The 14,617-nt window shown below is 50.3% G+C and overlaps 1 protein-coding gene across 24 annotated transcripts in view; it reads right to left on the reverse strand.

The window, feature by feature from the left end:
- Window positions 1-695: 695 nt before the first annotated feature.
- The window catches only part of POF1B (POF1B actin binding protein), a 114,240-nt gene continuing 100,318 nt past the window's right edge, over window positions 696-14,617 (reverse strand). For 11 of the 24 annotated variants that reach the window (XM_089664118.1, XM_089664126.1, XM_089664124.1 and 8 more), the window contains 3 exons: window positions 11,505-11,569; window positions 9,997-10,111; window positions 3,049-3,439 (listed from right to left, as the gene is read on the reverse strand). In XM_089664118.1, the coding sequence (XP_089520244.1) occupies window positions 3,434-3,439; window positions 9,997-10,111; window positions 11,505-11,569 (186 nt within the window). In that variant the 3' untranslated portion in view covers window positions 3,049-3,433. The other 13 variants (XM_089664125.1, XM_089664127.1, XM_089664123.1 and 10 more) reach the window with 3 other exon arrangements.

Consider the following 14,617-nt stretch of genomic DNA (forward strand, 5'->3'; position numbering starts at 1 on the left):
CCCTGCTTCTAGGTGGATCGACTCTAACCCAAAGCAGAAGATCATTGCTCCTCACCTTGAGAGTTCTAAGGGGTAGGTTGTCCAAATAGTGGACAAAGCAGACCCATGAGGTATAGTTCTTCCTTCTAGGAGGATAGACTGTGGCCTAAAACAGAGGAGCACTGCTGCTCACCTTGGGACCCCTAGGAAGTAGGATGTCCTAGGTCACTGGGAGGTAAAGCAGACCTTGCCCTAGGAGGATGGATTCTAAACTAAGGCAGGAACATTGCTCCTCCCCTTGGGAGAACGAGGGGGCAGGATGTCATAGTTGTTGGTTTGTTTTTTGTTCCCCCCCCCATCTAGAAGTTTGGAAATATCAATGAATATTAAGGAAGAACAAAGATTCTTTGACTTGGGAGTTACGTCAGGCCCTCCATGCCCAGGCATTCACGGGCAGGGCACAGTGGGCAACACAGCGGCTAAATGTTTGGCACTTCCCCCTGGTAGCACTCAGGTTGTTGGTTCGCATCCCAACCACGGCACCACCTGCCTGGAGTTTGCATGTTCTCCCTGTGCCTGCGTGGGTTTCCTCCCACACACCAAAAACATGCCGTTTAATATCCCCAAGACAATGACCCCTGGAGCTGACGATCTAAATTCAAGTGAGGTTTTTACGCCTTGATTTTATTCTCTGTCCTCAGCAATGACACCCAGTCTTTGTTTTAGAATAGTTTTTATTCCACAAAGCCATTAAACATTAGTAATAACCTACAAAAATACAGCAGTTTATGGGAAATATACACCCCTACTGAAAGGAAGAGAATGGGCTAGTCCTAGCGGGCCATGCCATCCGATATATTCTCATGTCAGGTGCCAAGTAATATGTCAGCGTCACCCTCCCAGGTACTCATCACCTCCCACAGAGATCACAGTACTGCCTTTATCTGCTCTCCTCCCCAGAAGGATGGCGCCATCTCTGTTCAGGCATCATCCAGGGTCGCCATCTACTTCCTGGAGTGAGATGCCGGCTCGGGGAGGACACAAGCATGGAAATCCTAGTGCCTGTGCAATTCTTGGCTGTGTTCACAAATGCTTGACACAGATCTGCTGCAGCCTCTCACTTTGTGACTTGTTACAAAGGTACAATGTACAGTCTGATCACTGGGGGGGGTGGGGGAGACTGAGGAAACACTTCCTCCTCCTTCTACAAAGTTACAATGTACAGTCTGATCACTGGGGGAGGGGAGACTGTAGAAGGAGGAGGAAGCGTTTCCTCAGTCTCCCCTCCCCAGTGATCAGACTGTACATTGTAACTTTGAGGAAACGCTTCCTCCTCCTTCTACAAAGTTACAATGTACAGTCTGATCACTGGGGAGGGGAGACTGAGGAAACGCTTCCTCCTCCTTCTACAAAGTTACAATGTACAGCCTGATCACTGGGGGAGGGGAGACAGAGAAAATGCTTCACTTTCTAAAAAGTAACAATGTACAGTCCGATCACTGGGGGAGGGGAGACAAAGAAAATGCTTCCTCTTGCCTGCAGCAGACTGATGACATCACCTTAGCCTAGGCAAAGTCGCAAACCAGAGCTCACGGAGGACTTTTTATTGATAAAAGATTGCTCTGTTCTAAAATCTAAAAAAAAATAAAAAATAATGACAGTGCTGTATATTTGGGACCTGTGATGAGTAGCGGTCCTCCTCTGACAGTCCGTACTGCTGTGCACCTTCCCCGGGGCCCCCATCTGTGTGAATGTATCTCCTTCTCCATGTGTAGAGCAGCTTAATGATACATGAAAACCTCATCCAACAGGCAGAACATCAAATAAATCCATCCCCAGTCTAATATACACAGTAAGAGACCCTAAGCCGGTCCAGGCCCCCCCGGCCCAGCAGGCCCGGTCCGAGGTCTCCAGGCGGGTAATCCCCTCTGGGGCAGATCAGGGACCGGGCTCTGCCGGGAAGCAGGATTGCTACAAAACAGACAGCAAAATGGCTCATAAAACGTGTACAGAGGGGAAAACACAGAATATAATACAAAGTGTCATCCATTTGTCAGTGTCGGCTCCAGTCCATGTATTGATGGCCGACTACACATGTGCGCACACACAGACGCACGCACACACAGACGCACGCACACAGAGAGGCGCAACCGTGGCTTGACTGGTGCTGGAAAAGATCTGTCTCCTAATAATGACCCCGCTACTCATCTACCCGTTTTATCCCCCAATAACATCCCCACCACCAGTTTCCTGCCCCAATTACCTCCCCCGCTGCCCGTCCGCCCGTTTCCTGGCCGGACTGCCTCCCCCGCCCGTTTCCTGGCCCGACTACCTCCCCTGATACCCATTTCCTGGCCCAGCTACCTCCCCCGCTACGCGTCCACCCATTTTCTGGCCCAATTACCTCCCCCGCTACCCGTTTCCTGGCCCAGCTACCTCCCCCACAACCCGTCCACCCCTTTTCTGCCCAAATACCTCCCCCGCTTCCCGTCCACCCCTTTCCTGGCCCAGCTACCTCCCTTGCTACCCCTCTACCCATTTTCTGTCCCAAATGCCTCCTCCGCAACCCGTCCACCCTTTTTCTGGCCCAATTACCTCCCCCCGCAATCCGTCCACCCGTTTTCTGCCCCAATCACCTCCCCCCGCAACCCGTCCACCCAATTCCTGCCCCAATTGCCTCCCCCGCAACCCGTCCACCCCGTTCCTGGCCCAACTGCCTCCCCCGCAACCCGTCCACCCGTTTCCTGGCCCAATTACCTCCCCCGCTACCCGCCCACCCGTTTCCTGGCCCAATTACCTCCCGCGCTACCCGCCCACCCGTTTCCTGGCCCAATTACCTCCCCCGCTACCCGCCCACCCGTTTCCTGGCTCACTTACCTCCCCCGCAACCCGTCCACCCGTTTCCTGGCCCAATTACCTCCCCCGCAACCCGTCCACCCTTGTTCTGGCCCAATTACCTCCCCCGCTACCCGTCCACCCGTTTCCTGGCCCAATTACCTCCCCCCGCTACCCGTCCACCCGTTTCCTGGCCCAATTACCTCCCCCGCTACCTGTCCACCCGTTTCCTGGACCAATTACCTCCCCCCGCTACCCGTCCACCCGTTTCCTGGCCCAATTACCTCCCCCCGCTACCCGTCCACCCGTTTCCTGGCCCAATTTCCTCCCTACTCCAGAGGGACCTGGAGTGCCGCCTAAGGACTCACGTTGGCTGGTTTGCACACAGACTCTCCCTACAAAGTCACCAAATCTACATCCAAACACCATTTAAATCCCCAATCCAGCCTCCAATGCGCAATCAGCCCCAGCTTTTATCTGCTGTGTGTGCGTGCGTGCGTACATGCGTGTGCCGTTACACAGACTGGACCGCCAACACTGACAAATTGGACGTTTTAACAATCAGACTAAATCACGAACGACGTTTCCCGGTCACCGTTCTGTTCCCGCTCAGGATCGTTCACTCCTAAAAGAAAAAAGGATCGAAAATTATTTTAGGCCACAAAATGGAAACGGAGTTACACCCCGGTCACATGGCGTGCGACTTGGCATGCGATTTGCAAAGTCCAGGGGCAGACTGATAACTCATGGGGCCCCCAGGCAATAGGGGATCATGGGGCCCCTGTGTCCCTTGCCAACACTCAAAGCACTCCAAAAAAGCCTATAAAAAAAAAAAGGTACCAGGGGCATTTCATGGGGCCCCCTACTGACCCCGGGCCCTCGGGCAGTGCCCGAGTGCTCGAATGATCAGTCCGCCCCTGGCCAAGTCGCACCCTATTGTCCGCTGTTAGAGCGGTCATATCGGTGCGGTGGGAGCGGCGCTGATTGCAAAAGTAATCCATGCGCTACTTTTGTTGCGATTGGCATAGATGTGCGTCAGATGTCTTGCAAATCGTAACTAAAGTCGGCAGGTCACCTGATTTTGAAATCCTTCCCGGAAGATTGGAAGATGTGATGACCACAAAGGAAGCGCAACTCCATATTAATGGCCACGGCTTTAAAATGGGGCGATTCAGGTGTGGTGGTCAGGTGGCGTCTACAACCATTCGGCCAAATAAAGTAAGTAACAAAGGTAACCCAACACAGGTCTGCGACTAAAAGTCTGTTTGATTATTTTCATCTCATTTCCATGTATTTTGGTGTCCTGAAAGCAAATAAAATATTGAAAAAAAAATCCTAGACATCAAGATTTGCCACAAAATGCAACATTGTCTTTAAATTTGGTTAAAAACCCATAATATAAAAAAAAATACCAAAAATTTTAAAAAAATTTGATAAATTTAAAGTCCAAATTACTATGAATTCATTCACATAAGTGCATTTAAGATATAAAATGCCAAAAAAAACCTTAAAGGGGTTGTCTGAGTTATGTAAAAAAAAAAAATATAGCTCTGTAAATCTGATGGTCAGCAATATATACATAAGCTGAGCAAGTTTTAGGGAAAAAAAATTCTATTTCCTCATTTCCCTAGTTCTCTTCTGGCCCTTCGTTGTTATTTGCGGGTAAACAATCTCTGCCCCTCCCCCCCCTGCAAAGGGGGTGAATACAAGTGCTGCTCTGAGTGACGTGTCTGACTACTGGGATACTCGGCAGCATGCTGTATGTGGAAGCCTCAGCCCTGAGTCTGGGCTTCTAATAGTAGAAGGGGTTACCGTATTTTTCGCTGTATAAGACGCACCTGACCATAAGACACACCTAGGTTTTAGAGGCAGAAAACAGGAAAAAAAAATTCTGAACTAATGGACTGCAGACATAGTACAGGAGATGACCAGAGACTGCGGACACAGTACAGGAGATGACCAGAGACTGCAGACACAGTACAGGAGATGACCAGAGACTGCAGACATAGTACAGGGATGACCAGAGACTGCAGACACAGTACAGGAGATGACCAGAGACTGCGGACACGGTACAGGAGATGACCAGAGACTGCGGACACGGTACAGGAGATGACCAGAGACTGCGGACACGGTACAGGAGATGACCAGAGACTGCGGACACAGTACAGGAGATGACCAGAGACTGCGGACACAGTACAGGAGATGACCAGAGACTGCGGACACAGTACAGGAGATGACCAGAGACTGCGGACACAGTACAGGAGATGACCAGAGACTGCAGACACAGTACAGGAGATGACCAGAGACTGCGGACACAGTACAGGAGATGACCAGAGACTGCGGACACAGTACAGGAGATGACCAGAGACTGCGGACACAGTACAGGAGATGACCAGAGACTGCGGACACAGTACAGGAGATGACCAGAGACTGCGGACACAGTACAGGAGATGACCAGAGACTGCGGACAGTACAGGAGATGACCAGAGACTGCGGACACAGTACAGGGATGACCAGAGACTGCGGACACAGTACAGGAGATGACCAGAGACTGCGGACACAGTACAGGGATGACCAGAGACTGCAGACAGTACAGGAGATGACCAGAGACTGCAGACACAGTACAGGAGATGACCAGAGACTGCAGACACAGTACAGGAGATGACCAGAGACTGCAGACACAGTACAGGAGATGACCAGAGACTGCAGACACAGTACAGGAGATGACCAGAGACTGCAGACACAGTACAGGAGATGACCAGAGACTGCAGACACAGTACAGGAGATGACCAGAGACTGCAGACACAGTACAGGAGATGACCAGAGACTGCAGACACAGTACAGGAGATGACCAGAGACTGCAGACACAGTACAGGAGATGACCAGAGACTGCAGACACAGTACAGGAGATGACCAGAGACTGCAGACAGTACAGGAGATGACCAGAGACTGCGGACACAGTACAGGGATGACCAGAGACTGCAGACAGTACAGGAGATGACCAGAGACTGCAGACACAGTACAGGGGATGACCAGAGACTGCGGACACAGCACAGGGATGACCAGAGACTGCGGACAGTACAGGAGATGACCAGAGACTGCGGACACGGTACAGGAGATGACCAGAGACTGCGGACACGGTACAGGAGATGACCAGAGACTGCGGACACGGTACAGGAGATGACCAGAGACTGCGGACACGGTACAGGAGATGACCAGAGACTGCGGACACGGTACAGGAGATGACCAGAGACTGCGGACACGGTACAGGAGATGACCAGAGACTGCGGACACGGTACAGGAGATGATCAGAGACTGCGGACACGGTACAGGAGATGACCAGAGACTGCGGACACGGTACAGGAGATGACCAGAGACTGCGGACACGGTACAGGAGATGACCAGAGACTGCGGACACGGTACAGGAGATGACCAGAGACTGCGGACACGGTACAGGAGATGACCAGAGACTGCGGACACAGTACAGGAGATGACCAGAGACTGCGGACACAGTACAGGGATGACCAGAGACTGCGGACAGTACAGGAGATGACTGCTGACCTTTGGGGGGGGGAGTGGGTACCTGAATTTGACAGGTACCCGATCTTACTTCCGCAGAGTTTTTGTTTGATCTTACCTGTTCCTCGATCCAGCGGCGCGCTGTCTTCCCGGCTTCTGTAATGGCGCTCGGCATGACAGCCGGGTGCCCAGTGCGCATGAGCAAGAAGCACTTGCGCTTTGTGATTGGTCCGCCGGCTTCTGGGATCTGTCATGTGTCCCAGGTACCGCCTTACCATTCACAAAAAGCACCGCTTCTTGCGCATGCGCACTTGGCACCCGGCTGTCATGCCCACACTACAGAAGCCGGGAAGACAGCATGCCGCTGGATAGAGGAACAGGTAAGGTCCTGCTGCAGAGCTGAGCGGCCGGCCCGGTATTCTGACACGGCCGCGGTGGAAACACCGGACCTGCCGCTCCATATTCGCTCTATAAGACGCACTGACATTTTCCCCCCAGTTTTGGGGAAGAAAAAGTGCGTCTTATACGGCGAAAAATACAGTAATCTTTCCTGAAGAGTCCAGTGGGTGGGATACCAAATACCCTCGTTTTCTGTGTCTATGGGACAGTCGAGACCGACAAAATCACTGGACCAAGAAGAGTTGGCAGCCGAGGGTGCTAACAGTCGGTGAAAAAAAATGTCCTCCGAGAAACTTTGGTACCTTCCCATAAAGTTCTTCTACCACCTCTCCACATAAAATTGGGATTGATGAAGGAATTCGTAAAATCACTTCCAAGGGATGGAGAATGCTTCCAATACTTGGTCACCAAGTTTCCAGGCCTGTCGGAGGCAGAATTGAAGGAAGGTGTGTTCGTCGGACCAGACATTAGAAGGATTCTAGTTGACCAAGAGTTTGTCAATACCATGAAGGATCCTCACAATACCATGAAGGATCCTCACAATACCATGATGGATCCTCACAATACCATGAAGGATCCTCACAATACCATGAAGGATCCTCACAATACCATGACGGATCCTCACAATACCATGACGGATCCTCACAATACCATGACGGATCCTCACAATACCATGACGGATCCTCACAAAGAAGGGTGGATTGCATTTACAGAAGTCGTGCAGAAATTTTTAGGCAATAACAAAGATCCTCACTACAAAAAGATCGTCGGACGAATGCTGAAAGCATTTCAAGCTTTAGGTTGCCTGATGAGTTTGAAAGTGCATTTCCTCCAGTCCCACCTGAAAATTTGGGAGCTGTGAGTGAGGAACAAGGAGAACGATTCCACCAAGACATTCAAGAGATGGAAAGGAGATACCAGGGAAAATGGAGCATTCCAATGATGGCAGACGACTGTTGGAGGCTTCAGAGAGACATTCCAGATGCTACTCACAAGCGTAAATGCACCAAGAGGAGCCTCACAGGGAAGAAGAATCGAGGTCCGTGTGTGTAGGTGAGATCATTTCAGTTCAAAAAAGGATTTTCATGAAAAAATTGTAATAAAACTTTAATTTTATAAGTCTATTTCTATTTATTTTGAGGTATTGCCTTATTTAACATAGTTACCTGGACCAAGAAGAGTTGGCAGCCGAGGGTGCTAACAGTCTGTGAAAAAAATGTCCTCAGAAGAGCTTTATGGGAAGGTACCAAAGTTTCTCGACCACCTCTCCACATAAAATTGGGATTGATGAAGCAATTCGTAAAATCACTTCCAAGAGATGGAGAATGCTTCAAATAATTGGTCAGCAAGTTTCCAGGCCTGTCGGAGGCAAAATTGAAGGAAGGTGTGTTTGTCGGACCAGACATTAGAAGGATTCTAGTTGACCAAGAGTTTGTCAATACCTTGACGGATCCTCACAATACCACGACGGATCCTCACAATACCACGACGGATCCTCACAATACCACGACGGATCCTCACAATACCACGACGGATCCTCACAGTACCACGAAGGATCCTCACAGTACCACGACGGATCCTCACAGTACCACGACTGATCCTCACAAAAACACGACTGATCCTCACAATACCACGAAGGATCCTCACAATACCACGACGGATCCTCACAATACCACGACGGATCCTCACAATACCACGAAGGATCCTCACAATACCACGACGGATCCTCACAATACCACGACGGATCCTCACAATACCACGACGGATCCTCACAATACCACGACGGATCCTCACAATACCAAGACGGATCCTCACAATACCAAGACGGATCCTCACAATACCACGACGGATCCTCACAATACCACGACGGATCCTCACAATACCAAGACGGATCCTCACAATACCAAGACGGATCCTCACAATACCAAGACGGATCCTCACAATACCACGACGGATCCTCACAATACCACGACGGATCCTCACAATACCACGACGGATCCTCACAATACCACGACGGATCCTCACAATACCAAGACGGATCCTCACAATACCATGACGGATCCTCACAATACCACGACGGATCCTCACAAAGAAGGGTGGATTGCATTTACAGAAGTCGTGCAGAAATTTTTAGGCAATAACAAAGATCCTCACTACAAAAAGATCGTCGGACGAATGCTGAAAGCATTTCAAGCTTTAGGTTGCCTGATGAGTTTGAAAGTGCATTGACTCCAGTCCCACCTGAAAATTTGGGAGCTGTGAGTGAGGAACAAGGAGAACGATTCCACCAAGACATTCAAGAGATGGAAAGGAGATACCAGGGAAAATGGAGCATTCCAATGATGGCAGACGACTGTTGGAGGCTTCAGAGAGACATTCCAGATGCTACTCACAAGCGTAAATGCACCAAGAGGAGCCTCACAGGGAAGAAGAATCGAGGTTCGTGTGTGTAGGTGAGATCATTTCAGTTCAAAAAAGGATTTTCGTGAAAAAATTGTAATAAAACTTTAATTTTATGTCTATTTCCATTTATTTTGAGGTATTGCCTTATTTAACATAGTTGCCTAAATTGTCAGGAAAGTGATGTCCTATGACAAAATGGAGGTCATTTTCGGATTCAGAGAACCAAAAAACATAAAGATTACGTGGAATAACCAAAACAGCTCTTGAAAAAAATTTTTTTGCAGACCTGTGTAATTACTAAAAGGTAAAAAAAAGAAATCTTCTGATCCAGGGAACAGAGTTGACTGTACCACAGTGGGGGAGGGGTTCTTGTTCTCATTCTCCTCTGGACCAAACCTGTAAGACTTGTGAGGAAGGGGGGAGGGGATTTGATGGGCATCATCAGTCTTCACAAAGTATATGTATAGTCAACACATTGGGTTTGGTTTGTCACCAGAGCATCCCCACCGAATAATTTTCCACCACCTCCAGTTCTGGGGACAATTGTAACATTTTAGATTTCCCCTCAATTTCCGTCCCCGTGATGATGGTCACCAGGAGAAACAGAGGGGGCGGATCTGACAACGACTGTCGTTTATTATGACATCGTTTCCCCAGTCTGGAAGAAGTGTGGATTGTTGGTCTGTCTGCAGGAAATATGAATTCTTTTCACCTTTGTTGAGTTGATGGAACAATTGCCCAAAGGCTGATGAATGTCCAAGATGGCCACCTCAATATTTCCCAATGAGAATAATAAGGGACTTGGGAGCCACAAATGGCCCTCGCTGGTCCATCACATGGAATACATCTCATTGTTCTTACCTGTTTCCAGCTGTCTGATCTTCGCTCCAGCACGAATGTCTGCGATGTCGTCATCCCCGGGTTGGTGTCTTTGTAGTCGTTCAGCAGCCTCAGGATGGGGTACTGGGTGCTGTATCTGTCGTTACAAATTCACAAAATGTTATTTCAGGACTAAAAGGACTTTGAAGGACACGGAGAAGTCCTCCTTCCTCTACAGCCCACCCTCACGGGACGCGGAGAGGCCCTCCTTCCTCTACAGCCCACCCTCGCGGGACGCGGAGAATTCCTCCTTCCTCTACAGCCCACCCTCGCGGGACGCGGCGAAGTCCTCCTTCCTCTACAGCCCACCCTCGCGGGACGCGGAGATGTCCTCCTTCCTCTATAGCCCACCCTCGCGGGACTCGGAGATGTCCTCCTTCCTCTACAGCCCACCCTCGCGGGACGCGGAGAATTCCTCCTTCCTCTACAGCCCACCCTCGCGGGACGCGGCGAAGTCCTCCTTCCTCTACAGCCCACCCTCGCGGGACGCGGAGAAATCCTCATTCATTTACAGCCCACCCTCGCGGGACGCGGAGAAGTCCTCCTTCCTCTACAGCCAACCCTCGCGGAACGCGGAGAAGCCCTCCTTCCTCTACAGCCCACCCTCGTGGGACGCGGAGAGGCCCTCCTTTCACTACAGCCCACCCTCGCGGGACGCGGAGAAGTCCACCTTCCTCTACAGCCCACCCTCGCGGAACGCGGAGAAGTCCACCTTCCTCTACAGCCCACCCTCGCGGGACGTGGCGAAGTCCTCCTTCCTCTACAGCCCACCCTCGCGGGACGCGGAGAAGCCCTCCTTCCTCTACAGCCCACCCTCGCGGGACGCGGAGAAGCCCTCCTTCCTCTACAGCCCACCCTCGCGGGACGCGGAGAAGCCCTCCTTTCACTACAGCCCACCCTTGCAGGACATGGAGAAGCCTCCTTCCTCTACAGCCCACCCTTCCTAGCCAGGGACAGTAATAGGAGTGAAGTCCAGGGGATTCTGTTTAGGTGTTTTTTTGGGGGGGGGTTTTTTAACCATCGCACGTTGTAAGCAAATTGTACATTTGGGCTATGTGCCATCTAGAACAGGAACCTTCAACATAGACAGGTCAAAGGTCACCTCTCAGATCCCACCATCCCTGTGCCGAGTTCCCGTGTCTGTACACCAACTGTGCCCATTATGAGGGCTTCCCACCATCCCTGTGCTGAGTTCCGGGTCTGTACACCCACTGTGCCCATTATGAGGGGTTCCCACCATCCCTGTGCTGAGTTCCGGGTCTGTACACCCACTGTGCCCATTATGAGGGGTTCCCACCATCCCTGTGCTGAGTTCCCGGGTCTGTACACCTGCTGTGCCCATTATGATTATTTTGCCTGGAGTTGGGTTGCAGTTTGTTGGTGTGGACAGATGTATTTGGATACAATGAGGTTCTGGAATGGGGGGGTGGGGATGGAGGGAATGCTGGGAGTTGTAGTCATCTGGATGATGGTCATAGCGCTCTACTTACTTCCTTGTGATGACTTCCTGGGTGACGTTCTTCGACTCTCTCTGTGTGCGCAACCGAAGAAGTTCCTGCAGGAAACACGGAATGTAAAGAGCCATGCTCTGTTTTTTTCAAATACGTTTTTAGTTAAGTAAAACTCCAGGCCGGTGTCCTGGGCAGCGTGGGGGAGGGGTCTCTGTACCCCAGCTGGGGAGATTTCTCCTCCTTTGATGGTGATGGGTTGGATGAGGTATCACCAGATAAGGAAGTGAGGGTAAATCTCCCCAATGGAGACACTATTCCTCCCGCTGACACCAATGATGGGGCACTATTCCTCCCGCCGACACCAATGATGGGGCACTATTCCTCCCACTGACACCAATGATGGGGCACTATTCCTCCCACTGACACCAATGATGGGGCACTATTCCTCCCGCCGACACCAATGATGGGGCACTATTCCTCCCGCCGACACCAATGATGGGGCACTATTCCTCCCGCCGACACCAATGATGGGGCACTATTCCTCCCGCCGACACCAATGATGGGACACTATTCCTCCCGCCGACACCAATGATGGGGCACTATTCCTCCCGCCGACACCAATGATGGGGCACTATTCCTCCCGCCGACACCAATGATGGGGCACTATTCCTCCCGCCGACACCAATGATGGGGCACTATTTCTCCCGCCGTCACCAATGATGGGGCACTATTCCTCCCGCCGACACCAATGATGGGGCACTATTCCTCCCACTGACACCAATGATGGAGCACTATTCCTTTCACAGACACCAATGATGGGGCACTATTCCTTTCACAGACACCAATGATGGGGCACTATTCCTCCCACCGACACCAATGATGGGGCACCATTCCTCCCACCGACACCAATGATGGGGCACTATTCCTCCCACCGACACCAATGATGGGGCACTATTCCTCCCACTGAAACCAGGACAGTTTCTTCTCCTGCTGGTCACAGTCCAGCCCCCCTAAAGTTTGAAGGACAGTGAACTGGCCCTTTGTTTAGAGACCCCTGAAATAGAGTATACAATGAAAAGGTTTTATATAAACATCTTTGTAGAGATGTTGACAAGTTTTGTCTTGAGTTGAGCTTTAAGTTAAACTATATAATAAATCCTATTCTGACCAAATATAAATCAGATCAAAATTCAATAACAGCACACACAGTGAAGGAAATGTGTATTTGCTCCCCTCTGATGCTGAATGTTCGCCCCTCACACAGAAACGATCGGTCTAACAATGGAATGTTCGCCCCTCACACAGAAATGATCGGTCTAACAATGGAATGTTCGCCCCTCACACAGAAACGATCGGTCTAACAATGGAATGTTCGGTGTAACACTGAGAGACAGAATACAACAACAAATTCAGCAGAAATGCGTCTAACAAATGATGACGGATCTGCATGTTCATGAGGGAAAGAAGGATTTGATCCCCTATCATTCAGCAGGATTTCTGGCTCCCAGGTGTCTCTCATACAGGTAACAAGCTGAGATTAGAAGCAGTCTCTTAAAGGGAGTGCTGCTAATCTCATTGTGTTACCTGTATAAAAGACACCTGTCCACAGGAGCCATCAAACCATCAGATTCCAAACTCTCCACCATGGCAAAGACCAAAGAGCTGTCCAAGGATGTCAGGGACAAGATGGTAGACCTACACAAGGCTGGACTGGGCTACCAAACTATGGCCAAGCAGCTTGGTGAGAAGGTGACAACAGTTGGTGCAATCATTCACAAATGGAAGAAACACAAAACAAGTGTCAGTCTCCCTAGGTCTGGTGCACCATGCAAGATCTCACCTCGTGGAGTGTCAATGATCTCCAGGCAGCTGGGACCACAGTCACCAAGAAAACAATTGGTAACACACTACGCCGACAAGGACTGAAATCCTGCAGTGCCCGCACGGTCCCTCTGCTCAAGAAAGCCCATGTCCAGCCCGTCTGAAGTCTGCCACTGAACATCTGAATGATGCAGAGGAGGACTGGTGGGAAGTGTTGTGGTCAGATGAGACCAAAATCCAGCTCTTTGGCATCAACTCAACTCGCCGTGTTTGGAGGAGGAGGAATGCTGCCTATGACCTCAAGAACACCATCCCAACTGTGAAACGTGGTGGAAACATTCTGCTTTGGGGGTGTTTTTCTGCTAAGGGGACAGGACAACTGCACCACATCAAAGGGACGATGGACGGGGCAATGTACCCTCAAATCTTGGGTGAGAACTTTCTTTCCTCAGCCAGGGCATTGAAAATGGGTGGTGGATGGGTGTTCCAGCATGACAATGACCCAAAACACACGGCCAAGGCAACAAAGGAGCGGCTCAAGAAGAAGCACATTAAGGTCCTGGAGTGGCCTAGCCAGTCTCCAGACCTTCATCCGACTGAAAATCTGTGGAGGGAGCTGAAAGTTCGAGTTGCCGAACGTCAGCCACCAAACCTTAATGACTTGGAGAGGATCTGCCAAGAGGAGTGGGCCAAAATCCCTCCTGAGATGTGTGCGAACCTGGGGGCCAACTCCAGGAAACGTCTGACCTCTGTGATTGCCAACAAGGGATTGGCCACCAAGTACTAAGTCATGTTTTGTGAAGGGGATCAAATCCTTCTTTCCCTCATGAACATGCAGATCCGTCATCATTTGTTAGACGCATTTCTGCTGAATTTGTTGTTGTATTCTGTCTCTCAGTGTTACACCGAACATTCCATTGTTAGACCGATCGTTTCTGTGTGAGGGGAGAACATTCCATTGTTAGACCGATCATTTCTGTGTGAGGGGCGAACATTCCATTGTTAGACCGATCATTTTTGTGTGAGGGGCGAACATTCCATTGTTAGACCGATCATTTCTGTGTGAGGGGAGAACATTCCATTGTTAGACCGATCATTTCTGTGTGAGGGGCGAACATTCCATTGTTAGACCGATCGTTTCTGTGTGAGAGGCGAACATTCCATTGTTAGACCGATCATTTCTGTGTGAGGGGCCAACATTCCATTGTTAGACCGATCGTTTCTGTGTGAGGGGCGAACATTCACCATCAGGGGGGAGCAAATACACATTTCCTTCGCTGTGTGTATATATAGATAGATACACATATATATTATACAGCAGCTAAAACATC

Source organism: Staurois parvus, unplaced genomic scaffold (assembly GCF_062004578.1).
Source record: "Staurois parvus isolate SC_StPar_1 unplaced genomic scaffold, SC_StPar_1.0 ptg001841l, whole genome shotgun sequence".
NCBI classification, from domain to species: Eukaryota; Metazoa; Chordata; class Amphibia; order Anura; family Ranidae; genus Staurois; species Staurois parvus.